This window comes from Eublepharis macularius, chromosome 10 (assembly GCF_028583425.1).
Source record: "Eublepharis macularius isolate TG4126 chromosome 10, MPM_Emac_v1.0, whole genome shotgun sequence".
Taxonomy (NCBI): Eukaryota; Metazoa; Chordata; class Lepidosauria; order Squamata; family Eublepharidae; genus Eublepharis; species Eublepharis macularius.
In genome coordinates this window covers 96,372,841-96,384,948 of record NC_072799.1, presented here as the reverse complement: position 1 = coordinate 96,384,948, position 12,108 = coordinate 96,372,841, and the positions used below count along the sequence as shown (strand labels likewise).

At 45.2% G+C, this 12,108-nt stretch overlaps 1 protein-coding gene across 1 annotated transcript in view; it reads left to right on the top strand.

The window, feature by feature from the left end:
- Nucleotides 1–8,289, top strand: part of FAM114A1 (family with sequence similarity 114 member A1) — a 73,850-nt gene extending 65,561 nt beyond the window's left edge. Inside the window, exon 15 of the mRNA XM_054990678.1 lies at nt 3,201–8,289. Coding sequence (XP_054846653.1) covers nt 3,201–3,302 — 102 coding nt within the window. The 3' untranslated portion in view covers nt 3,303–8,289. The remainder of the gene's footprint in view (nt 1–3,200) is intronic.
- Nucleotides 8,290–12,108: the final 3,819 nt, after the last annotated feature.

Here is a 12,108-nt window from a genome sequence, read left to right as displayed (position 1 = left end):
GCGCTCTCTTCTTCATACCCTCTCACAGGAGTCATTTTCTGACCAAATTTCACCAAATTTGCAGAGGACCTACTCCTCACTGTCCTCTAAAGACTCCACAAGTTTCATGAAGATTAGATCCCCCCTCAAGAAGGTACCCCCAGCCACCTCCAATCTCCATATTCCCAAGCCTCTATGCCAACAGAAAATGGAAACACCAACCAAACTACTATAAAGTGCTGTCCCAACAGCAGGGGGAAACAGCCCATCCCAAAGGACTATTTTTATTTATGTCATTTATAGTCTGCCTTTCTCACTGAGAATCAAGGCGGATTACACAGTATGAGGTTAATACAATCAGTATCAAGTAAGTTCATCTCAGTACAATACCATAAGGTAAACAGATACAAGTTTAAAGACATAGCATTAGCAAGGATACAAGACATAGTAGAAAATACTGAAGCAAAACAATCAATTCTAGGACTAACATTAAACAACATGGAGTGCTGGTTGTTCATAGAAGTACATATTTAAATCAGCAGATAATATATGAGGCAAAAATGGTGATGAAGTCTATGATCCCCAACTCGTTAGTGAAGCATCTGAGACCCCATCCCTACGATACTGCCCTCCCATTTGAGTAAAAAGCGTTTTTGAATAGTTCAGTTTTGCATCGTTTATGGAAAGCCAGGAGAGTGGGGGCTCTTCTGACTTCCTCAGGCAGGTCATTCCACAGGATCGGGGCCACCATAGAGAAAGCCCTTGTATGGGCTGCTGCTGACTTCACCCATGTGCAGCCTGGCACCTGTTCAGATGAGCGAAGCTGCCATGGAAGAACATAGGAAGGGAGACAGTCCCATAGGTATGCTGGACCGAAGCCATGAAGAACTTTGTATATAATAACTAATACCTTGAACTGAGCATGGTAAACGATGGGTAGCCAGTGGAGTGACTGTAGGTTGGGAGTGATGTTTAGGCTCATGCTCACTCCTGATAACAATCGAGCTGCAGCATTTTGCACTAATTAGAGCCTCCTAGTTAACTTAGATGGGAGGCTATAGAGCATTACAGTAGTCAGGCCTTGATGTTACCATAGCCTGGATCCAAGTGGCCAGGTCGGCCGTGTCAAGATAAGAAGCCGTCTTCCAGGCTAGACTGAGGTTGTAGAAAGCATTTTTTGCAGCTGCCTTAACTTGTTTTTCTAGTAGTAGCGCTGGATCCAGTATAACCCCATGGCTCTTAACTGAGTCTGCAAGGGTCAGACGAACCCCATCGAAAGTGGGGAGTACAATGTCCTTCAAGTTCTCTGCCTTCCCAACAAGCATCACTTCAGTCTTGACTGGGTTCAATTTCAATTTGTCGTTTTTCGGCCATTTCACCACGGCTGTCAGGCAGTGATCTAAGATTTCCACTGCATCCTGTGGGGACCTGGAAAGCGAGATGTAGAGTTGAGTGTCATCTGCATATTGATGACATCCCACTCCATAGCTGCGAATGAGTTCTCCTAAAGGCTTTACGTAGAGGTTGAATAACATGGGAGATAAGATTGCGCCCTGTGGAACCCGACAAGATAGTTCCCATTCTGGAGATAGCTGATCTCCGATGGCAACCCTTTGAGTCCACTCCAAGAGAAATGATTTAAACCAGTCCAGGGCACATCCTTTGATGCCCACTTCTGTTTCTGAATACCTCAACAGGATGGCACGGTCTACTGTGTCAAAGGCTGCAGACAGATCCAATAGAAGCAGTCAGGAGGCATGGCCTTTGTCTATATTCAGATGGAGATCAAACACCCACGACATGAAAAAAACACACCCTCCCCCCACAGAAGAACAAGCAAATATAAAACAGAAAACAAAGCACCCCAACAGGATAAAACAGAAGCCCCCCCCCAGAAGAACAGCAAAATAAACACTAAATATAATAAGTAAAAGCCAAACGAAAGCCCCCCCAACCAAAGCCCCCCCACATTTTTAAAATGTAAACTAAAAGCCCAACCAAAGCCCCTCATAAACACACACACAACAAAAAAGTACTTTTTAAAATGCAAACTAAAAGACACTTTTCCCTTCCCTCCTATCCCTCCTAGACACCAGGCCAACCGCCTCCTCCAAAGAGATTAAAAACCCGGTGAGTCTAACGATTCTCAAACCAGTTTGGTTTGGTGTAGTGGTTAAGAGCGCGGGACTCTAATCTGGAGAGCCGGGTTTGATTCCCCACTCCTCCCCTTGAAGCCAGCTGGGTGACCTTGGGTCAGTCACAGCTTTCTGGAGCTCTCTCAGCCCCACCCACCTCACAGGGTGATTGTTGTGGGGATAATAGTAACATACTTTACAAACTGCTCTGAGTGGGCATTAAGTTGTCCTGAAGGGTGGTATGTAAATTGAATGTTATTATTATTATTATTATAAACCAGTGCTCAAGTACAGTGCAGTTCTCTGGTGCAGTGGCAGAATGAAGTCCTCCACGTGCAGGTCTCGGCGGCAGGAATCACTTAGTCCAGGAGCCAGGCAGTCACTGTCCAAAGCCAGCCAGCCAGAGTCCCAGCCCAGACCACAGAGAGAGGGAGCTGGGCAGTGTCTCTCTCTCTCTCCAGGCTAGAGCAAAATGGAGGCTGAGGCAAGCTTCCTAAGTTAACTCCCTGCAGCAATTTTTAAAAAGGCACTCTCCTTTTTTAGGAATCCCATTGGCCAGAGAAGGAGAGCTGCTGCATGGGTTGGCCACTCACATTGTCCCCTCCCTTCCCTTCTTCTGCCTCTGATTCACTCCCCCTCACTTCTCCCCCTTCCCATCTGGTAAAAAAGGGGGAAAGCAGTGTTTGTTTGCTTTTCCTTAGCAAAGAAACAGCCCAGCTGTGATGCCCGAAATTTACCAAATTTTACCGAATAAACTCAGTAAATGTACATTTATTTGGTAATACAGAATTAAGTTCAGTAATACCAAATTTTATCAAATCAGGTAAAATTTGGTATTTTTTACCAAATACTGAACCCGAATTGCATACCCCTAACGAAATGTGACCTGTGTTTGTTGTGTTTCTCTCAATAATTGTAATTGGATGTGCTACCCTAATTTGAAAGCAGGTTCCATTTATTTCAAGATAAGCAACGTTAAACCATTAAAGAGATGATGATGATGATGATGATGATGATGATGATGATGATGATGATGATGATGATGATGATGATACATTGCTGACATCTATTTCCCTTTCTTGTTAGGGGTGCAACAGCACGGCTTACATCCAGGATGCTTTCCAGTTGTTGCTTCCAGTTCTCCAGATCTCCCATATCCAGGCTCATTGTTTGAAATTGCAACAGTGACTGTCGCCCGTTTGGAAGAACCATCAGCCCGATCTCTTGGCTGCATTTACATTCCAAAAAGGAAGCTGATAGGCCACCCAGGAGCCATTTAAGAACACTAAATGCAATTTTGCACATGCAAGACCAAGTAACACTTCAGTATTTAATTAGTACTCTTTAAATGCATTATTATTACATCTTTTTTTCCAATTCCTTGCATTAATTTAAGGTGAAATCATGTTTATTACAATTGTGTATTTGCTTTAGTCATTGCTGTAGTAAACAACTTACATTCTAATTTGAAAACTAGCCCTGGCCCGTTGCCTGCGACATCAGAAAGGTGTTGCCTGCTACAGAATAAGTATCTCACGTGAGTCCACAGCTGGGTACTCCGCACATGAAGCATTTTCTTGCTGCTGCTGAATCTGAGGATAGAAGAGCCAGTAGAGTAAGAAAACTTTAAAATCAGAGGGGGGCAATTTGGTGTAGTGGTTAAGAGTGGCGGGACTCTAATCTGGAGAACCGGGTTTGATTCCCCAGTCCTTTACTTGAAGTCAGCTGGGTGACCTTGGGTCAGTCACAGCTTCTTGGAGCTCTCTCAGCCCCACTCACCTTACAGGGTGGTGGTTGTGAGGATAACAACAACATACTTTATAAACTGCTCTGAGTGGGCATTAAGTTGTCCTGAAGGGTGGTATGTAAATCAAATGTTATTGTTACTATTATCTATCTTCTGCATGCAGGTGAGGAGAGGGGAGGAGGAATATGGCAGGGAATTGGGTTTTATTTTTATTACAGATAAGTTCCTTATTTTTAGACCAAAACACACTCATTTTAGCTTGAACACATGAAGCTCCCTTATAGATCATGGAATAAATCACTGGCCTGTCAAGCTAAGTGCTGCCTTCTCTCGGGTACGCTCTTTCCCATCACCTGCTACCGGATCCTTTTAGAGCTGCCAGGGATTGTGGCCCTTCTACATGCAAAGCGGAGGCTCTGCCACTACTGCACTTTGGCCCTATACAAAATGTAAGCGCAAATATAGCCAAAAATGTCTTTGTCATCACAATATCATGAACTACTAACAGTGTTCCCTTGACAGATGATCCACAAGAAAAGCCACAGGTCATTTATGTTGTTCAGAGACTGGCATGAATCAGTGGTATCATTTGGTCATCTCCCCCCTGATCTCTGGGGGTCAAAGAGAGGGCACCGCAGTGGCCCCTGCACTTCCTGGTTTAGTCCCGACTTCCACTACCACCACCTAATAGTGGTCACCAGTATGTGAGGGGCCACCAAGTGACAGGCTCCCCTCATCCCCACACACACTTCTGTTGCTGCTGTGCACTTCAGGGTTTTGCTGTGGGACGTAGTGTAATGAGGCCTCCATATGCCCTTAAAATTAATATTTTGCTAAACCGTTTATTTAGATCAGAAAGTTGTAGCTCCAGTTTCAAGAAGGGATCGTTAAGAAAATGAAATGGCTTACTAGACATTGTGTAATATTGAGCCTTTCATTAATCTCATTTAATAAGAACTATCATTTGTTAAAATATAAAATAGAATTCTTGTACGCTGACTTTATGAGCTCCTGCAGTACAGAACAGAGTTAATCCTCCGAAGGAACTACCAGAAAGAGCCTTAATTGGGGTGATCTTTTAACTAAAGGTTGTGCGGGAATATGTTGTACATCTTGGGATGTAAGAGAACCCTTTAAAACAGTGGATTGCTTATTTGACGCAGTTCCTACTACAGATTTAGCCCAAAAGGCGTAAATGATGTATGAAGTAGGTTAGTGCTTTGTTCTTTAGGGAAATAAATAAGAGAGCTGCTACTCAATTAAATGCAGAGCAAACCCTTACTATTTGATACCTAAAACACAGTTCTTATTACACTGTAAACTATACAGTCTGGGTAATGGATATGAATTAAAATCAACCAGCTAATGTGTATCACTGTGTCATAGTGTGAAAAATAACATTCTTGAAATGTAAGGACGGTGCAATGTTGAAGAATTTAGCAGTGCAACACTAAGAACATTTTCACAGGGGAAAGCTCCGTTGAATAGACTTGAGTAGGATTCGGAGTAGACCTGCTTAGGACTGGTCCCACATTTACTTATTTAAGTAATGCTGGATTGGCCAAGCTTCAGAATGTCTTCTTCCATTTCTATAGTTTGAGCTTGTAAAATAATCGGGGTTGGAAATTAAAAGCCAAAGCCCCCCGCCCCCCGCCCCCATGTAGATGTCAAAATAGTGTTCACCCGTGTTAAGAAGTCTGCTGTGGGACCACATGGGACCACATGTTCTGCATTCTCTCACAGATAAACATTCCCTTCGCTACAGCCCCTCCGCCACCAGCTTCACCATCAATGCAGACCGTTGCCAACCCAGCTTAAAATCTTCGGACTTCCATGAACTCGCTATAAGAATCTTATCTCAAACAGAACTTCCAAAGAGAGTTCGGGGATTTCCACAGGCTTGTTCTAACAATAACCTGAGCCGCATCCACTCACCGCTGGATTCTGTGCTATCATTGCACTTATCAGCAGGGGTTCCCAGCCTTTTTGAGCCTGTGGGGCCACCTTTGGAGTTCTGACATGGGGTGGGTGCAACCACAAAATGGCCGCCACAGGAGCCGTATACACAGAGGAAGTGTGCAGGAGAGAAGAGTTGGTATTTTTAAAGATGTACCGGGAAAGAGGAGCAAGAGAGAGTAAAACCAACACTGCAGTGGCAACTGCTGGAGAAAGGAGCTCTGACTCTCGAAAGCTTACACTCTGAATTTGCAAAACTGAATTTGGATACCCAAATGCAAACTCCAGATCCCTGAACCTTAGTTTATTTAATGGTTGTACTGGGTCAAAGACATAATTTGGCTGATTGGTACAGTGAATACAGCTTTAAGGTAACTAGCAAAATTCCTATTTGTGTGAATAATTGTTTTGGGAGAAAATAATTCTTTTTCTTACTATCCCAACTTTGCCTTCTGTTTTTGGCCTTTGTTCATGGTTTATTTCTTGAGGAGTGAACTTCTAAAGTAATATCTGAACAGCTGTTCATTTTTGCATGCAGATTTTGTCCTAAACTTTTTAAATTTGGAAATCTTGCTTTATGGAAGCAATTTTGAATTTGTTTTATGGAAAAACCAGGTGTTTGCTTATTCACTAATGTTTTATTTTGAACCTTAACTATTCCTATTTACATACTCCAGAACAGATCTTGTGCAACTCCTGTTCACTTTCGTAGAGATTCTGCTGAAGAGGGTTCCAGCAGGTTTTAGCCTTGGTTCGCTTTGCTTTTTTAACACATTAATTGGCTCAACCTACACATCAAGAAGAAATATTAACGAATACTGAGAGAGAGCCAGTTTGGTGTAGTGGTTAAGAGTGGCGGGACTCTAATCTGGAGGGCCAGGTTTGATTCCCCACTCCTCCACTTGAAGCCATCTGGGTGGCCTTGGGACAGCCACAGCTCTCCGGAGCTCTCTCAGCCCTACCCACCTCACAGGGTGGTTGTTGTGAGGATAATAATAACATACTTTGTAAATTGCTCTGAGTGGATGTTAAGTTGTCCTGAAGGGCAGTATATAAATCGAATATTGTTGTTGTTGTTTAGAAGAATTTGGGGCTGGCCTTAATGCTAAATAATGCTACCTAGGTGTGTAGTGCAGGGAGTATAAAAGGCAGTGAAATAGACAAATGGCAGGAATGTTTGAGTAATCCCCAACAGGTTGGAATAATTTGGGCTTTGAAGACTACTCTGAAGTGTTGTGGACTCTACCCTTTCTTATAAACAATCTCTGTTAGAGGGTGGTGGTACTAGATGAGTGCTATAAACCGTCTTTTTCTTGCAGTCCGAGGCCAGACAAAAGACAGGTGGGGAATGAAGATATTCTTTAGTAAACCCAGATACTATCTCTAGAGAGGTTTTTACTACTGTAAAAAGGACTGACCAAGCTTCTGCCTCCTGGAAACAACAGGAGTTATGGAAAGAATTAACAGTTTGATGGTGGAGGGAATAAGTCCCCAAAATCGCAGAGGAAGCTATCAAAGACTACAGGAGGTCCCTGGGCCACATGTTAGGTGTGAATTAAGGAGAAGAGAAACCTAATTCCAGGGATCAGGACTCACTAATAACCGTGGCAGGGAGAGTCACAGACCCAGTAGAGGACCCAGCTAAGGAAATGGAAGGAAGGCAGCTCCCTCTAAATAGAACTAGTCAGAATAAGGGCCAAACTATGCAATACAATTGTTAACCAGTCAGGTCCTGGGAATGATTGGAGGCCATACTGTTTGTGATTTTTTAAATACCGGTGTTGTTGTCATGTGACTTTTCCCGAATCCAAATAGCTTGAGGGGAGTTGCCCCAGTTTACAAAGCGGGGCAAATAACTCCCTCCCAGGGCACGAGTGTAGGGGAAAGCAAGAGTTCTTGCTCTCATTGCGCGATGGTCCCCCTGAGCCATTCCCTGCAGCAGCTGTGTGGCTACAGGGAAAACATGTCAGGCACCGCTTCTTAAAAATGGCCTCCTGTCACGGGGTCCTGAGCCCCAGGAGCCCCAGCGTCCCACAGTGGGAGGAAAGGTGCGCTGCTGATACCTGCCTGGGGATCCTTAGTCCCTCCTGTTCATCCTAAGGAACACCATCCGTGTCAGAAGTGTATTAGAGGAGTCATGCGGAGCTTCAGTATCACTCATTTTGAAAAAGAATTAACAGATTTGCTTTTCTTATGTTATTTACGTTATTCATATATAAAAGCTCTCCTTCATGCCTTATGTTCACCATACTACAGCACGGACAATTGTTAAGCATTTTTAAAAGGAAATTCTCGTTACTTAAGTAACAGATCACCTGCCAAAATGAGTAAACTGTTTTATACTAACATGTAAAACCAAACATTTCCTTTTCTGCTTGTAATAAATTATTGGAAGCTCTACTGTTTGTGACTTTTTAAAAATTAGTGCTGTTTTCCAAATGTGTTTCAATAAAAACTTCAGTGCTGTCAAAATCTTTGGCACGTTATATGACAGGCCTGCACAGCGCAGAGCTCGCCAAGGAAGCCATCATAAGCAGGCGCACTCGGAAGGAACCCTGCCGACGTCTCTCCGTCAGGAAGGTGTTCTTAGGACTGCCCTTAGTGAAGCTCCCAGCCACCAACTTCCTGGTTTCGCTGCTTGTGCAGGTCTGCAGAAACAGAACGCCACGCCCCTGGCCACGCCCCGTTGCATCTTTATGGGCTGCCTTTGGCTTGGTGAGTCACATGTTGTGCCAGGCTGTTAAGGACCTTTTGCACTCGTGTGGCTCTTGGAAGCTCTTTCCCCACACAAACAGTTGCTTGGTGGTAAGTTTAATTCCCACTAAATTCAAGATAACCCCTTCAGTTTCGTTGCCGAAAGGAATATAAACACTAGAATTGGGCTTGGGATATTTTAAAAACATATTGCAGCATGTGTTTATATTGCATTAAAATGACACTCAAAATATTCCATTTATTTTGAATTTGCTACCTTCCAGCTGCCAGATTAAATTGGGGGGGGGGATCTTTGTAGAGAAATTGAACTAGACCTCCTCTAGAATCTTCCTAATTATTGTTACATAGCCATTTTACAGTCCTGAAGAGATTCTAGATACAATAATCACAATTAGAAGATGAACAGTAAAAAATTAACGAGATAGAAGGCCATTGTATAAGGAAGTATATTTAGTCTTATGACAGCCCTGCAAGAAAGATATTTTGAAAGCTTGCATGCTATTGCCCATAATTGAATATTTGATTACTTTCAGATGACCCATTTCTGGGACAGAATAAAGCTGAGCATTAAAAGGAAGCAACATTTACAACATTCAGACAAATCAAACAGAGAATTGAGTGCTAGAAGATCCGGCTAAAACTGTGTAACAGACTGATTTATCGGTACCTCATTAATAATTCTAAACTAGTTCAGAGATTTATCTCAAAATCTAGGTAATCTCAGAAAGCTTCAGATAAGGTCTGAAAGCAGAAATCTTCCTTGCGGAGAACCTGCCTCTTAGTACAATGTATTTATGCGAGTTCTTCCTGTTTAACTCTTTCTATCGAGACACATGAGCAGCACAACCCTGAGGCCCGCGAGATCCTGGGCGCCCGTGTGCTTGCAGGGCTGCTCGTCTACTCTCTAAGGACTACGGTGGTAGTCTCATCATTGATCAGGCAGGTCATGGGCATGCAACCCCCCTGGCTCTGCCAGGGGCATCTACCCACCCCATGTGGCCCAGGTCACTGGACCCTTGTGGCCAGGTGGGCTGTGCCCCAGGCATGGCACCTGCATGTTTTCTGGCATTGCCACAGCCGCCTCGTGTTTCCCCACAGCTGCTGGACAGCTTCCCCATGCTGGGGCAGGAGGGCTGCTTGCCGGGATCAAAATGATCCTCCGGAGCTGGTAGGTGGTGAGACCAGGAGTGGGAGGCGCACCCTGCTTGGGCTATCTGAGCTGGTCCAATTGAGACTGTTAACCCTCGCTGTCATGTGAGGGGGCAGGTGAGATGAGGCAGAGTGCAGCAGCAGCCCCCATAGGATCAACGCCCCCCTACTCCTTTCAGAGTCGAACTACCCAACCCACCAGAGGCACTTGGTGGATCCTTGGGGCTGCCGCTTCCCTGGTGGCCCAGGGCCACAGATCGTTCTCAGTGGGGTTGCCTCAGGAGGGAGTGGGAGGTGGGGGGAACTTCTGTCAACCACGAAAAGAAGCAAGGAGGCACTAGTTGTTTGAAACAGACTTTATTGAACTGCCAACAGCGAAGAGGATGTCTGGCCACGTGTTGCCAACTTCTGTCAGCCAGGACACAAGCTGTGCCTATTTGCACAGCAGTTGAGACCATTCTGCCCCATGCTGCCTTCTCAGGAGCAGGGTTGAGTCATAGGCTGCCCAGGGAACAGCTCTGTGGGCTGGGCTCTGATGGCAGCCGGGAAGCATCGCCTGGGACTGGAATAGCCATGCTCCCAGGCATCTCTGACGGGCTGCAACCTGCCTGAAAGGGAAACAGACACACGTGTGATGTGGGGGCCAGCCATGTCCTGCGAGAGTGTCCGTGATGGGGGGCAGTGGCAGCGGCTCCACTGTCACAGGTGCTACTCGCAACCAGACCACAGATGCCCCTCCAGCATCCTCACCTGCTCCTCATCTCTACCTGGCCATTCTGCTCCCATGGCTGAGTGAGGGTCATTGCTGCTGGGAGGGAGATTGTCATAGGATTGCACGCCCACCATTGCAGGGGAGTTATGAGAGCAAGCAGCCAGTCACTCTTTCTTCCCAAATGTATGTGTGAGGCATGCCCCCAATTTCACAAAGTTCCCCCTGTGCACTGTTGCCCTGCGAGCGCCCTATCCCACCTCATGGTCTAAGTCCCCATGGCCAGGGACTCTCAGGCAAAGCCTCCAGCCCCCTCCCTACTTAACTGGGGTTATGGGCACTTTGGCTGGAAGTTATATAGGGCACCTGAAGACCTGACTGGGTGCAAGAAAGGGGGCTCAGCCACCACAGAAGCATGAGCAGATTGGTCCCCATGCTAGTCATCATCCTATGCTCCACTGGGCCACTTGGGTGGGGCCAGGCGTGGGGGGGGGGCGTGGAAATGACTTTTCTGGTATAATTGGCGCCTTCATTTTTCATGGCATAACTTTTCATTGCTGCTGCTGGTGCTCTCATGCCCAGAACAGCTGCATACATAAAAGTATTCATATTTGCCATCATATTCAAGCATTCCAACATGTTGTGGGTTTTGATAATAGATTTGTGTCTATTTGTTCTTTTGCAAAGAATTGGACCTATTTGTCCAATAGAGAGAGTTGAAGGGCGTTGCTGACACTTGATGGACCTATGATGCTGGAAGACGAACAAGTGAATGAGCCTGAGATGGTATCGCTGGTGCTGTTTGCAGGAATGAATATCTGAGCAGAGTTGGCATCTTGGATTCTTGCAGGCTCTAGTCCCAGAGTTTGTGCCCATGCTGGGAAGTGCATTGTTGTGAGCGAGGAGTTGTTTAAGGTTGGGGGCTGCCTGTGGGCAAGAGAAGGTTTGCCCCCCCCAATGCCTGTGAGAGAGCAGTCCAGCACAGGTTGCAGGTCACTGATGATGCGTTGAACTGGTTTGAGCTGGGAGCTGCATGGGACTACCCGTGTTCCGTTGTTGTTCTGTGGGGCTTATCAAGATATATGCAGCAAAGGCAAAGAGGGCTTGCCTAAGGCCCTCTTGTGAGTGCGACAGGATTACTCTGCCATCCGCATATAGCAATTATTTGCTAATTTGGGGGAGTGGAAACCTGGATTTATTAAGGACTGCACTATGGAGTTAATATAGAAATAGAAAAGTAAAGGTGCCAAAATACATCCTTGTTTCACTCCTTTCACAAGTGAGACCCTGGCCATTTCCACACGGCTTACCACCGCTCGTAACAACCCGGAAGATCGCGCAAAAAACACGGAAGATCGCGTTTTCTCGTGCGAGATCTGCACGACGTCACATGACATCGCGCAAATCTCACGCGAGGAAACGCGATCGTCCATGGTGGGGTTTTTTTGAAAGTTTTTTTTTATTTTTTAATTACTAGTACTACAAAAAGGAAAACGTGGGAACAGGGAGAAGGGGAAGAAACAACACATAACAACACAAACACTACATCTACAAGTAATACATTCCCTTCATACTGCAATTATTTAACATTAGAACTTGGTAAAATGCTGTTAGATTGGTAGATCTTATAAAATACAGACTACAATCAGGATTAGGTCTTCCCCCCTCTGGGTCTCAGTCGCAATTCTCTCTGAACAGCTACAGTCACTGTGCTCGTT